General features: G+C 41.5%; 1 protein-coding gene across 1 annotated transcript in view; it reads left to right on the top strand.

The window, feature by feature from the left end:
* Nucleotides 1-11,689, top strand: part of LOC132892688 (alpha-2-macroglobulin-like) — a 100,339-nt gene extending 88,650 nt beyond the window's left edge. The window contains exons 31-36 of the mRNA XM_060931001.1: nucleotides 918-1,133; nucleotides 1,255-1,373; nucleotides 1,832-1,940; nucleotides 2,124-2,189; nucleotides 11,398-11,503; nucleotides 11,643-11,689. Of these exons, the coding sequence (XP_060786984.1) occupies nucleotides 918-1,133; nucleotides 1,255-1,373; nucleotides 1,832-1,940; nucleotides 2,124-2,189; nucleotides 11,398-11,503; nucleotides 11,643-11,689 (663 nt within the window). The remainder of the gene's footprint in view (nucleotides 1-917; nucleotides 1,134-1,254; nucleotides 1,374-1,831; nucleotides 1,941-2,123; nucleotides 2,190-11,397; nucleotides 11,504-11,642) is intronic.
* Nucleotides 11,690-14,389: the final 2,700 nt, after the last annotated feature.

Genomic DNA, 14,389 nt, shown 5'->3' with positions numbered 1-14,389 from the left:
TGGGCCCACATGGTGGCGGATCCATGTAATTTCTTCAGGCTGTGCCCAGCTGGGCCCCATGAGCCAAGGCCTGGCCACCAGATGCTTGTTGGCAAGCTCTCCTTGCTGGTTTCCTGCTCCTGGGTGAGATGCTGCAGCTCATTCTTAGCTGTTTCATCAGGGTCTTGAATCACTCTTAGTCTGGCCCCTCCCCTGGAACCAATTTGCCTTGGGAGACCCTTCTAGCGGCTAATGCTCCAGACAATACAGCTCCCAGGATCACCAGGACACACAAACCCCTCCACCACATTCAGGTGGTGATTCTTCAGAGGGGATCAAAATAATTGAGCTTGCATAATACTGGAGTAACTTATAGGCATACTGTACCATTACTATGAATGAGTAAGTATGTCTGAACTTTTGCCTGGTATTGTAAAATATATAGGGAAGCTTAAATCTCATTTCTAAAACCCGCTTCAAATTAATGGTCTATGAGTCTGGACACTGTAGTACGTACATCAATCTATCCATTATATGTAACTGCTTATCCTGTGCAGGGTCACGGGCAAGCTGGAGCTTATCCCAGCTGACTTTGGGTGAGAGGCGGGGTACACCCTGGACAAGTTGCCAGGTCATCGCAGGGCCAACACATAGAGACAGATAACCATTCACACTCACTTTCATACCTGTGGTCAATTTAGAGCCACCAATTAACCTAACCTGCATGTTTTTGGACTGTGGGGGAAAACGGAGTTCCCAGAGGAAACCCACGCAGACACAGGGAGAACATGCAAACTCCACACAGAAAGGCCCCCATCAGCCACTGGGCTCAAATCCAGAACCGTCTTGCTGTGAGGCGACAGTACTAACCACTACCGCCCACTGTAGTACATTAAAGGGTTAAATTTGTTCTCTTTATATTCTTTTCCATCATCCAGGACACTGTTGTGGCTCTCCAGGCTCTGGCGAAATACAGTACCGCCACTTACAGACCAGAAGGACTCATTACTGTTTCTGTAACATCACCATCAGGGCTGATTACCTCATTTGCAGTCACTCAGAGTAACAGGTTGCTGTATCAGGAGAGTCAGCTGAAGGAGGTTCCTGGAGATTACAGAATCAAAGCAGAAGGGAAAGGCTGTGTGTACGTGCAGGTCTGTAGATCACCAATTCACACTTTACTTCCTCACCTCAGTTCCTTTATTAATTAAGCAGATTCTCAGAGGGTCAGTCTGGTGAATAATTGTGCTAATAATGTGTTTTATTTACTTCTAGTTCACTTTGAGCTACAATATCCCTCCTCCTCCTGATTGCTCTTCATTCAGCATCTCGGCCTCAGTGTCTGGAAACTGCAAGGTCCCAAATCCATCTCTGAACGTGACCATTACTGTCATGTGAGCTCTACCGCACCTCCATAATCTACAAGATAGGAAACAAGAATGAATCACAAATTATCTCTATTAATACATGATTACAAATACATGATTGTGTTAATGGGTATAATGTTGATTGAAGTTATTTAATCAAAGCCAGAATATAATTGAATGCAAGAGTTTACATGCTTTTAGGACTAAATAAAGACAAAGAAATGTAATTGAATTAATTTTCCTAATACACCTCTTAAAAATGTGTATTTGCTGAAGTATTGTTCACCATGTGACAGAACTTGGAGTCTGTAAGTGTATATACGTACCTGTTACATCTTTAAATAATAAGCATTATGTTCAATGAATTTTTCATAAATTCTAGAAATTTCTTTTTCGAAAGCTGAGGTGATTGTATATGAACTGTGTTACTCAGTTACTTCAGAACAAAAAGAGAATGTGAAAGATTAATGATCTTTTAATTTCAGGTATACCGGTCAGCGTGAGGATACCAACATGGTGGTCATTGAAGTCAAGCCTCTTTCTGGATTCAGTGTGGACTTGAACTCTGTGCAGCTCATGAACGGCAAATCAAACGTAACATAAACCTTTAACTGGAAGCATAAAGCGTGGACGCTGATCTAAAGAGTTACACTTATTCAGAATTGTGTGTAACAGGGAAAGGTTGATGAGCCATAGTGAAACCGAACCAAATGCTGTTCCAAACATCACTATATTGATGGATCAGTTTTTATTCTGATTATTTTTTTTTTATTCTAGATGACAGATGGAGTTGTGAAACGTGTGGATCAAACTGATGGTAATGCAATCATCTACCTGAATAAAGTAAGAAAAAACACCCACACCCAAACTTACAGTGGGGTTTCTCTAAAACCTCATTAACCCTCATGTTCAGGTCATTTTAAATTGAAACCAGAACAGTACTAAGTTCATTTTTTCCTCCTTTCTTTTTCTTGCTTGGCTTTTCATTCTGTTTTTTGAAGCAACATAAAAGATCTCATTATCTCATCTCATTATCTCTAGGCGCTTTATCCTGTTCTACAGGGTCGCAGGCAAGCTGGAGCCTATCCCAGCTGACTATGGGCGAAAGGCGGGGTACACCCTGGACAAGTCGCCAGGTCATCGCAGGGGCAACACATAGACACAGACAACCATTCACACTCACATTCACACCTACGCTCAATTTAGAGTCACCAGTTAACCTAACCTGCATGTCTTTGGACTGTGGGGGAAACCGGAGCACCCGGAGGAAACCCACGCGGACACGGGGAGAACATGCAAACTCCGCACAGAAAGACCCTCGCCGGCCACGGGGCTCGAACCCGGACCTTCTTGCTGTGAGGCGACAGCGCTAACCACTACACCACCGTGCCGCCCCCATAAAAGATAATTTTAAAAATTAATTATTTTACTCAAGATATTTAGACTATTGTTATTTTATGAGTAGTTAGGTTAATGCAGCATTAGTGCAAATTGATATTTTTCGCTCCTTTGCCCCCCCTATGGTTCTGGAGCAAAATTCACTTTTATGCCACTGTCATAAAAACGAATCGCACTTTGAGCTCCCCTCAGAGCATTTATCAACAAGTTAAAAGATACAGAACCGGCAAAGACGATATGAAAAGCCGAAGAACAACGTCGTCTGACAATATAATATTACAAGATTTTACACAAATGTGACTGCACAGTTTTGTTTATAGTGACATTGGAGATCAACATTAACATAACAAAAAGAAAAATGAAAAAGAATGACAAAGTTCTTGTTTCCTGAAATACTGTGTTTGCATTTTCAGGTCTTGTACATTGTTTGCTCGGTGTTTGAATGTGGAGGATGTGTGTAATTGAATATAAATGTTGTTGGTGACATGATATCTGCACATGTTTCACTGAATATACATTAGACAGTGTAATTTATTACAAGCTAGCTGATTTAGATTGCAAGGTTGAAAGCTTTCAAGGCTTATTTGGCATGAGATTGACAAAGACTGACCAAATATTTTGGTTTGAGATTTGACCAAACACTAGCCTACAGGGTGCTTGCGCAAGTCTTGAAAGTCTTAAAAAGTATGGAATTTTGAAATGCTGTTCTCCAGACCTTGAAAAGTCTTGGATTTTGTGTGAAAGTCTTAATAAAGTATGGAAAAAAATCTCAAAGACACAGATGCTCAAAGACACATAATATTGTGAAATAAGAAACAGGAAGGGTGTAAAAACTATGATTTCGCTAACCGGTCACGTACCCAGACAGCAAATTAGGTCTTGCCGACGTTGGGGCAACAGGTGCCGCCCGACATATGGTGCATCGTTGAGATGTATTATGGAGATCGGTAGCTAATTGGCAAGATATCTGGAAGATGTTGGCATTAGAATGGTGGCCGAACATGAGCCAACGTACACCCGACATAACTGTGACCTATGCAGCTCATGAGCCAACGTACACCCGACATAACTATGACCTATGCAGTGCGATCCCACTAGAGCGGGGAAAGCATTCGGACGCCTCGCTCTCCCATTGACTTAACACTGAAACAGCTGACTTTCACGGCATCACTGGAAACACCACAGCACGTTTGAAAATCAGCCCTTCCAAAGTTAAGTCAACGGGAGGGAGGCATCTGAATGCTTTTCTCTGCTCTAGTAAGATCCCACTGTTATATTAGGTCTTATTGATTTGTTTAGGCTGCATCAAAATCTAAAACCCTTGTATGTTTCACAAATGAAGAGACCGAAGGTTCAAAGTCAGGAGCGTCATTTCATTTATTTTGATATAGGCAACATTACAAGGCAAGGCAAGTTTTCGGCACCTTAGCTTAGGCTACTTTTACGATGCTTGCGCAGCTCATCCATGATGTCCTGCAGCCACAACTTCGCTGTCATCTCAGCCTCAGTGGAATTAGGAAGGACTGAATTTCTTAACACAGCACCTAAATAAAATAAATAAAGCAACAGGGGAAAATAAAACAAATAATGTAACTGCAACAGATGTCAAAGGTTATCATATAATCACTTCTACTATGAGAGAACAAACGTTTTATCATCTTAGCAAGTTAGTAGCTATGCTAACCGCATAGCTTGAAACCTTAACTTACTGTTTCCAAAAAGTTAGCCTACACCGGATTGTGACTATGCATTCTACCAAATCAAATAATATATCATATATCACATCATATATCATAATTTTACACAAGTTGAACGTACCTGAACTCATGCTTACACAGCCGGCTTGATGTGGTGTGGCAGCATCACTTAAGCTGACCCCACACCACACGATTTTAAAATCTTATAAGTTTTTAAAATCGGGACTACGCCACACACATGAAGAGAATCTTGACCGATATTTTCTCTCTCCGACTGTAAACACGCTCGTATAAGATTCGAACGCACAATGGAACACCACACACTACACGACAATCATGCCTGATTGCTTCTCCCCGATTCTGACATTAGGCTACCAGTCATGGGCTGTAGGCTATCTGAGATAGGCTATTCTCTCATAATGTTTGAAAGTATGCACCAAATATGCCATATTGCTTTGAACACCTTAACTTGGGATGCGCCATCACTTGGCTGTTAAATAGGCTTGTCCACAATCAAAATACCAAAATAGCCTACCTGTCACATAAATTCTGTTAACCGTTTGCAGCGCCAACTGAGTTCACTTGTGAAACGGTTTTATTTTATTTGTTAAAATATATTTTCTAGGGGTTCATATAGGAGTGAATGAGTGGGAATGATGCATTCAATCCAAACATAAACTCCACTTTCAGAGCCTAGCGCGTTAAGTTCAGCAGCGGCCAACCGATTTTAGAACCCCACGGCTCCCCGCCGTACATGGAGACGTTGTTGCTAAAGGGCAAAGAAAATGGGGATTAGAGAGTTTGTCCTCAGAGAAAATGTTGAGAATTCCTGCATTAAAATATTGTGTTGTGTCATTTCAGATGAGATGGTGTGGTACTGTTTGAATCAGAAAACACAACCCAACCTTGAATTGTCCCAGTGCCATCATCTAGTAGGCTAATTTTCCCTAATGCCGCTGGCATGCGTGCACGATGTTTTTTGGTAGGTCCGTAGAGCGGAGGTCCATTTATGATTACCAATAGAGCAATGCCTATATTTAGCCATAGTCTCATAAAAATGCTTTACTTCAAAAGCTTGAGAAACTACACAAATATGTAGTAGCCTAGGCAAGTCATCTTTGGAGCTCTTCACTCACCATTGCCTGGACTGAACAATATCTTATTATTAATATTGTGGAAAAAAAGTAATTTAGCCGATATTTTGCATGCAAATTTTCTTTGGGGAGAACCCCCAATTTGTAGGATACATTTGTTCTTGCATCTCCACTTTAAAACTGCTTCCATCGCCGATGATCTATGCCTAATAAGTTTTTATGTGTTTTTATGTGTTATCTTGCTAACACTTTCTGAAAGCAACAATTAATTAAACATAAAAAGTCCATCTGCAACGTTTGCTCTCATAAGTTACAATCAAGTAGGCTAAGGTCTGAGATACAGTGGTGCTTGAAAGTTTGTGAACCCTTTAGAATTTTCTATATATCTGAATAAATATGACCTAAAACATCATCAGATTTTCACACAAGTTCTAAAAGTAGATAAAGAGAACCCAGTTAAATCAAATCAAATCAAATCAAGTTTATTTGTACAGCGCTTTTAACAATAAACATTGTCGCAAACAAATGAGACAAAAAATATTATACTTGGTCATTTATTTTTGAATGAAAATAATCCAATATTACATATCTGTGAGTGGCAAAAGTATGTGAACCTTTGCTTTCAGTATCTGGTGTGACCCCCTTGTGCAGCAATAACTGCAACTGAACGTTTGTGGTAACTGTTGATCAGTCCTGCACACCGGCTTGGAGGAATTTTAGCCCGTTCCTCCGTACAGAACAGCTTCAACTCTGGGATGTTGGTGGGTTTCCTCACATGAACTGCTCGCTTCAGGTCCTTCCACAACATTTCGATTGGATTAAGGTCAGGACTTTGACTTGGCCATTCCAAAACATTCACTTTATTCTTCTTTAACCATTCTTTGGTAGAATGACTTGTGTGCTTAGGGTCATTGTCTTGCTGCATGACCCACCTTCTCTTGAGATTCAGTTCATGGACAGATGTCCTGACATTTTCCTTTAGAATTCGCTGGTATAATTCAGAATTCATTGTTCCATCAATGATGGCAAGCCGTCCTGGCCCAGATGCAGCAAAACAGGCCCAAACCATGATACTACCACCACCATGTTTCACAGATGGGATAAGGTTTTTATGCTGGAATGCAGTGTTTTCCTTTCTCCAAACATAATGCTTCTCATTTAAACCAAAAAGTTCTATTTTGGTCTCATCCGTCCACAAAACATTTTTCCAATAGCCTTCTGGCTTGTCCACGTGATCTTTAGCAAACTGCAGACGAGCAGCAATGTTCTTTTTGGAGAGCAGTGGCTTTCTCCTTGCAACCTTGCCATGCACACCATTGTTGTTCAGTGTTCTCCTGATGGTGGACTCATGAACATTAACATTAGCCAATGTGCGAGAAGCCTTCAGTTGCTTAGAAGTAACCCTGGGGTCCTTTGTGACCTCGCCGACTATTACACGCCTTGCTCTTGGAGTGATCTTTGTTGGTCGACCACTCCTGGGGAGGGTAATAATGGTCTTGAATTTCCTCCATTTGTACACAGTCTGTCTGACTGTGGATTGGTGGAGTCCAAACTCTTTAGAGATGATTTTGTAACCTTTTCCAGCCTGATGAGCATCAACAATGCTTTTTCTGAGGTCCTCAGAAATCTCCTTTGTTCGTGCCATGATGCTCTTCCACAAACATGTGTTGTGAAGATCAGACTTTGATAGATCCCTGTTCTTTAAGTAAAACAGGGTGCCCACTCACACCTGATTGTCATCCCATTGATAGAGTCAGGTGTTTTCAAATTTCACCTTCAAATTAACTGCTAATCCTAGAAGTTCACATACTTTTGCCACTCACAGATATGTAATACTGGATCATTTTCCTCAATAAATAGATGACCAAGTATAATATTTTTGTCTCATTTGTTTAACTGGGTTCTCTTTATCTACTGTTAGGACTTGTGTGAAAATCTGATGATGTTTTAGCTCATATTTATGCAGAAATATAGAAAATTCTAAAGGGTTCACAAAATTTCAAGCACCACTGTAGCCTAGAACACTGCCATACATAACATGATGTTAAAATAAAATTGGAAACCTAATGTTAAGCAAACGAAGTTGCGCACAGAAGAGAAAGGAAAAGGCAGCTGGAAAAGCTGCTACAAATTAAATCTAGGGAAGATATTTCCCTATCTTGAGGTGTTCACAATGTGGACATGTAGCCTGAAATAAGTGACTTCACTGAATGGAAGGACAAGTGAACTTCTAAGGGTGAGTTACAGACAGCTTTCCTCTATGTAATCAAGTAGGCTAACGTTATTGTGGAGTCGAGTCAAGATAGCCTTACTGCAGCGTCCGTCACTGCTTGATATACAGTATGAGGATAGCGATTGTGCCCACGTTTCGTGTTGTGCATTTGATAGCTGCTATAGCTGCTATTTGCTTGTGTTGGTGCATGTTGATGAAATGTTTAGTAGTGCGCATAGGCTGTCCATGCTCACCATGGCTATACAGTCTACAAATTATTTCGCTGTTTGTTTACAAGCTGGTGATAAGCAGGCTATGTCAGATGTTTGAAAGGGGAAGTAAAGACATATTGGTTTGGTTGTTCATTTGTTGAGCTGACGTGAAAGGAGGTTTACTGGTGGTGGGTGTTGGGGGGGCCGATGCGAGAGACTTGCACCTGGGCCCGACTTCACCATTACACCACTGCCTGCGGGGCACGTAACTATGGAGATAAATTCCTCCGAATTTCTAGTTTTGTAGGCTAGGTGAATACCACAATGAATAAGCAAGCTGTGTAGCCTAGAAATCTAGACATACCCTATATGTTATAGTCTGGCTTGTCAGGCTACAAGCTCTGCCCTCCTCGTCCAAATACATTTTTAAATAGGCAACTGACGAAATAACAATCAGTATAATAATAGCGGCTACCTGCGGGGCGCATATGGAGATAAATCCTCCGAATTTCTATAGTTGCTCATGCACTTGTTGCCTTCTTTCATTCTTTTTGGAGGAAAACATAACCATATTGTATAGGAATGCCTCAATGATAAGATCTGCCCTCCTTGCCAACAGTAGATTTTTAAATAGGCAACTGACGAAAAAACAATCAGGACTGCGAAAGTCATGATGTCTATTCTCATTATCATGTTCTACAGTCAAAAGAAACATTTTTATCCTGAAATCATTTTTGTTAGTAAAACATAATTTAAACATCATTTTGTTCATTTTGTTAATTCGATTTTATTAAAATGTACTAAACACAACTGGTACTATCTCAACCAATAAAGTAGGCAGTAGGCACGCAAGTGTAAAAGTACATAAAGTCAAGGTCTTGGGAATAAAAATCTCAGTTTTGAAAAAGTCTGGAAAAAGTCTGGAATTTTGATTTGGAAAAAGAGCAAGCACCCTGAGCCTAAGACGAGACTGTGCTTAAATATTACTTGCTGCTTTTCATAGCTGGAATAAAAGGGCTAAGTCAGTATATTTATTGCTAAAGCTGTACATTGCATGAAATTTAATGTACAATAGCAGCCTGAGGGTGAAACTAAACTGGCAAGATGGAATCCCAGGTTTCTGTAACAATGTTATCAGATTGTTGCAGAAAATAATATAATATGACTAATATAAGTGCTAAGTTTTGGGCAGTGAGCATGTGCCATCTTTGACTGCCATGCAGTGGAGTAGTAAGGCATCCCCTTCCCTCCATTAGCCTGGGGTAGTGCCTTGAGCAAGCACTAGCGACCCCTCGATCCCCCTGGTCAGGGCTATGACTGCAGACTGGTCTCGGCAGACTGCATGGAGGAGACCACTATCTGGTGGTTCAATGGGCAGGAACGCAGACCCAGAAAAGCATTCATGGAGCGTGATCAGGGCACAGTGCAACACATAGAACACTGTTGGCCATCCACTGCATCCCGACCTAGCTCCAGCCATCTTGAGTCTGTCTTGCCCCTGAACCCAGTTAGGTTGGGACGAGAGAGTGAGGCTGACAGCTGTGAACTCTCCCTCACTCTAATCCAAGTCATGCACAAGTCATGACTTCAAATTCATGTCCTCTGGCAATGAGTGAGTGGTGAAGCAGCAGGTGCAGAAACACTGGAAGCTGTAGTCACAAACCTGCACAAAGACAGCCCAGGGCATAGGCTGGAATGATGCAGCAGCAGAGTTCGGCAGCCCCCTGGGTGTCTGAGCAGCCTTGTTTAGGATTCACTCTGCTCACCTCCATGAAGGAAGGGGCTAGAAAAGGTGCTCCAAACATAGCCTGCTTCACCTCACCCTGGCCAACACACCGTGGCTGGTGGGGATCCCACTCAGGGGACAGAATACAACAAACATATAGTGAAGGCACTCAACCTTGGAATGTGGAATGTCAACATGTGGGTGTACCTTCAAAGCCTGGATTGACTTTGTCAGTCATCTCTGAACCCACACCCACCACCCACCAAACTGAAGTCATGGTTGTCTTCAACCCCAAAGGATGAACATCAAGTGCTAACCACAAACAAAATTCGACAGCATCATGACAATGCTATGTCTTGAAAACTTATATCTTGAAGTAAACCTGCATGCTCAGACATTTCTGTTACAGTGCAGTAGTCAAAGTAACTTGGAGCAGGAGCATGCTAAGCTGACATAACCAGAACCACAGACAATATGCTGCTAACATCAGCTAATCAACTAAATTTGAATAATGTAAACATGGGTGGTAAGCTGGAAATAGACAGTGTAAACTGAGTGTAAAAGTGTGTATGACTCCTCTCATCCCACACTTTGTTTATAAACATAGTAAAGAATGACGTAGGGCGGCACAGTGGTGTAGTGGTTAGCGCTGTCGCCTCACAGCAAGAAGGTCTGGGTTCGAGCCCCGTGGCCGGCGAGGGCCTTTCTGTGTGGAGTTTGCATGTTCTCCCCGTGTCCGCGTGGGTTTCCTCCGGGTGCTCCGGTTTCCCCCACAGTCCAAAGACATGCAGGTTAGGTTAACTGATGACTCTAAATTGACCGTAGGTGTGAATGTGAGTGTGAATGGTTGTCTGTGTCTGTGTGTCAGCCCTGTGATGACCTGGCGACTTGTCCAGGGTGTACCCCGCCTTTCGCCCGTAGTCAGCTGGGATAGGCTCCAGCTTGCCTGCGACCCTGTAGAACAGGATAAACTGGCTAGAGATAATGAGATGAGACATTTAATATTGTGAAGTGTTCTCAATACAAGTTCCTGCTCTCACTTGCGTTAAAGCAACTGTAAACAGTTGTTCCCTCAAGTTTCTTCTTCAGCCTCCATTTTTCTTTCTCTTGAAGTAAATAAGACAAATAAAATGCAGTTTGTCATGTTGCAGAGAAACTGCAAAGCTTAAAGTCCTCTGTTCTAAAAATGTCAGAAAACTTAAAATGACAGCTTTAGAAGAAACCTTTATTTGTCACATGCACACTTCAAGCACAATGAGATTCGTCCTCTGCATTTAACCCATCTGAAGCAGTGAACACACATCCACACACCCAGAGCAGTAGGCAGCCACACTACAGCACCCGGGGAGCAGTCAGGGGTTAAGTACCTTGCTCAAGGGCACTTCAGCCCAAGGCCACCCCATGTTAACCTACTGCATGTCTTTGAACTGTGGGGGAAAACGGAGCACCCAGAGGAAACCCACGCAGACACAGGGAGAACATGCAAACTCCACACAGAAAGGCCCCCGCCGACTGCTAGGCTCGAACCCAGAACCTTCTTGCTGTGAGGCAACAGTGCTAACCACTACACCACCATGCCGCCCATCTGACTGATACAAAGTGCTGATAAAATGTTAAATAAAATAGCTTTTGAAAGAGACGGTTTGGATTCATTTGTGCAGTATGTGGTGAACAGAACAGAAATAATTTTATTTTATATCTGTCTGTTTTAGCTGAATAAAGAAGTGGAGAAGGTGTACACCCTGACGATTGTACAGAACCTTCCAGTGAAGAACCTAAAACCTGCTGTTGTGAAGGTTTATGACTACTACAAGCCCGGTATGCAATCTGTACTTCTTTATCAACAAGTAAAATTTCTATATTTAGCTGTTTAAAGAAATTACACACAGAGCTCAGAGTGTGTCTTGTTTCTTATGAGAACTAAAGCCTAATTGTCTGTTGTTTTTTTCTTCTAAAGGTGAGAAGGCTGCAACTGAGTACACCTCTCCATGTTCAGTTCAGTGAGAATTTGTACAGGATCTCAGCAAAAATCCAGCGCAAGAGCTTTTGTCCACATTTCACTTATTTTTATGGAAATTTTTTGGGTAGCTTACAGCCATCAACATCTCAAAACTTTTCCATTTCACAGAACTTCAGTAACTAATTAATAGTGTGTTTGAGGTTTTTTTCCTCTCTTCTTTTCATTATGCTCAACTTCAGTAATCAAGATATTTGTTGTTCAGAAAGTCCCCATTTCTAATGTATACTATATAAGCTTTACACAATAAATCATTTACAGATGCAATGTCACTCCACAAGACTGTTTATTTCAGGTGTTGACTTTATTTTTTACTGTTTGATGGTCTCACATGAATTAAAAAGGCAAGAAATTCTAGCAATTAATGCTTGACAAGACACACCTAGCCAAGGCCAGGGAGCAGACAAACAGACTAAACTGACCATCTGCTAGCTGCCTTAGGCCTTCATTAAGGTTCCACTATATTGAGATTGTGTCTGTTCCCTGAGCTATCTGAAAATGTAGAAATACTCAGTTTGTTTTAGTAACCCAGTCAACATTAAATTAGATCATACTGAATGTACAGTCAGCACATTTCATCTAAAGCTCGAGCTGTTAAATATTACAACCCCAATTCCAAAAAAGTTGGGACTGTGTAAACTGTAAATAATAAACAGAGTGCAATAGGGTAAAGTTTAGTGTTCCACAATGTTCTGTCTTAGGCCCATTGCTTTTTTCACTTTATATGTTATCTCTGGATAATATTATTTATAAGCATGCAGGGCTCTACACTAACTTTTTTTTTTTTCAGGAGCACACGTGCTCCTAAGTTAAAAATTTTAGGAGCACAGGGAAAAAAATGGAGGCACAAGCAGGTTTTCATTTTAAAGGTTTATTGCAGCGCAAACCTTAGACACACCAACACATAAAATGCAAAATTCAATTGAGAATGAATGAATGAATGAACAAATAAATGAATAACGAACAACTGAATGAATGAACAAACAGTAGCTAAACAGAGAGCAGAGCTCAGCAGAGCTAACAACATCATCAAGGACAGCTCCCACCCTGGCTCTGAGTTCTTTGACTTGCTGCCCTCAGGCAGGCGTTACAGGTGCATCAAAGCAAGGACCAACAGACTCAAAAACAGTTTTTTTCCCACAGGCCATAACCACCTTGAACAATTAGCCTTTTTCACATTACGTCACTTGCAGGGGAACTCATATCCGTTTTCAGCCTTTTGAATGGAAGAAGAGGTATATGGCGGAAACATATGTTAACAAAATTGTGTCATTCACAGATAAGATTGATAATATTGCGCATTGTTGTTTATCATTACATATTGTTCGCGACCATTCCAGTCACCTATCTGCCTTGTTTTGGAAAGGAAGTTTACTGACTTTCTATGGTTGCTACTTGTTAGCCAGCAGATTAGCATGCCACCTCTTCTTCCATTCAAAAGGCTGAAAACGGATGAGAGGTTCTTCTGCAAGTGACGTAATGTGAAAAAGGCTAATTACATGCACTGACTGATGCCACTTCTGGCAGGTGCAACAATGCACCAACAAGGACCTAAAAGGACCTTCTTGCTGTGAGGTGACAGCGCTAACCACTACACCACCGTGCCGCCCGGATCAGAAAACTATTTTATTTATAAGCCATGTGTACCCATAGGGGACCAATTTTTTTCCACAATATCTTCCTTCATATTCATCATAAGTGCTACTGAACGAGATTTGTTTTGGCTGGCAACACTTGTCTTTTTTCTTTTTTGCTGAAATGAGAATTAAATGATGTTTTTGTGATGTATGTGTCAGTTATTAGTTATAGCATATGTGATTGAGGCTAGTAGCATTTTTAAAGAGATTTTAAAAACTGTTTATTATAAACAGAATAATGTGATTATTCCATCCATCCATTATCTGTAGCTGCTTATCCTGTGGAGGGTCACGGGTGAGCTGGAGCCTGTCCCAGCTGACTATGGGTGAGAGGCGGGGTACACTCTGGACAAGTTGCCAGGTCATCACAGGGCTGACACAGAGAGACAAACAACCATTCACACTCACATTCACACCTATGGTCAATTTAGAGCCAACAATTATCCGAACCTGCATGTCTTTGGACTGTGGGGGAAACCGGAGCACCCTGAGGAAATCCACACAAACATGGGGAGAACATGCAAACTCCACACAGAAAGGCCCTCGTCAGCCACTGGGCTTGAACCCAGAACCTTCTTGCTGTGAGGTGACAGTGCCAACCACTACACCACCATGCCTCCCCTAATGTGGTTATTTTGACTTATAAATTTTAAAATAATGCCAAATTATCTTTTGACCAGAGTATCTTAATTTTGCTCCAGAAGTGAGACTTACTTGAACAAAATAAAGGCTGAAGCCAAGACAAAAGTGACAGCTGCAAATGTTTCAGTGTCCATCTTTGCGGTGTCTGTCTCCCTAGCAACAAATTTGCTCTTATCTGATTGGTTGTTGCCAATCGTCTGTTGCCTTAATTAGCTGCCCTGTGTCTCACTTGGTTGCCTGTTGCCAACAGCATCGCCCAGCAACGTTGCCCAAAATGTTGCCCCGTGTATCATCACCTTAAGACATGCCAAAACAAGGGAAATCCTTTCACACAGACCCCCTTCCAGATGATCAAATTGCTGAGAAGTAAAAACACAACCTCTTAAGATAAGTTTTTATTGTCATTGT

Source organism: Neoarius graeffei, chromosome 10 (genome assembly GCF_027579695.1).
Source record: "Neoarius graeffei isolate fNeoGra1 chromosome 10, fNeoGra1.pri, whole genome shotgun sequence".
Taxonomy (NCBI): Eukaryota; Metazoa; Chordata; class Actinopteri; order Siluriformes; family Ariidae; genus Neoarius; species Neoarius graeffei.
This window is presented reverse-complemented; position numbering and strand designations above follow the sequence as displayed.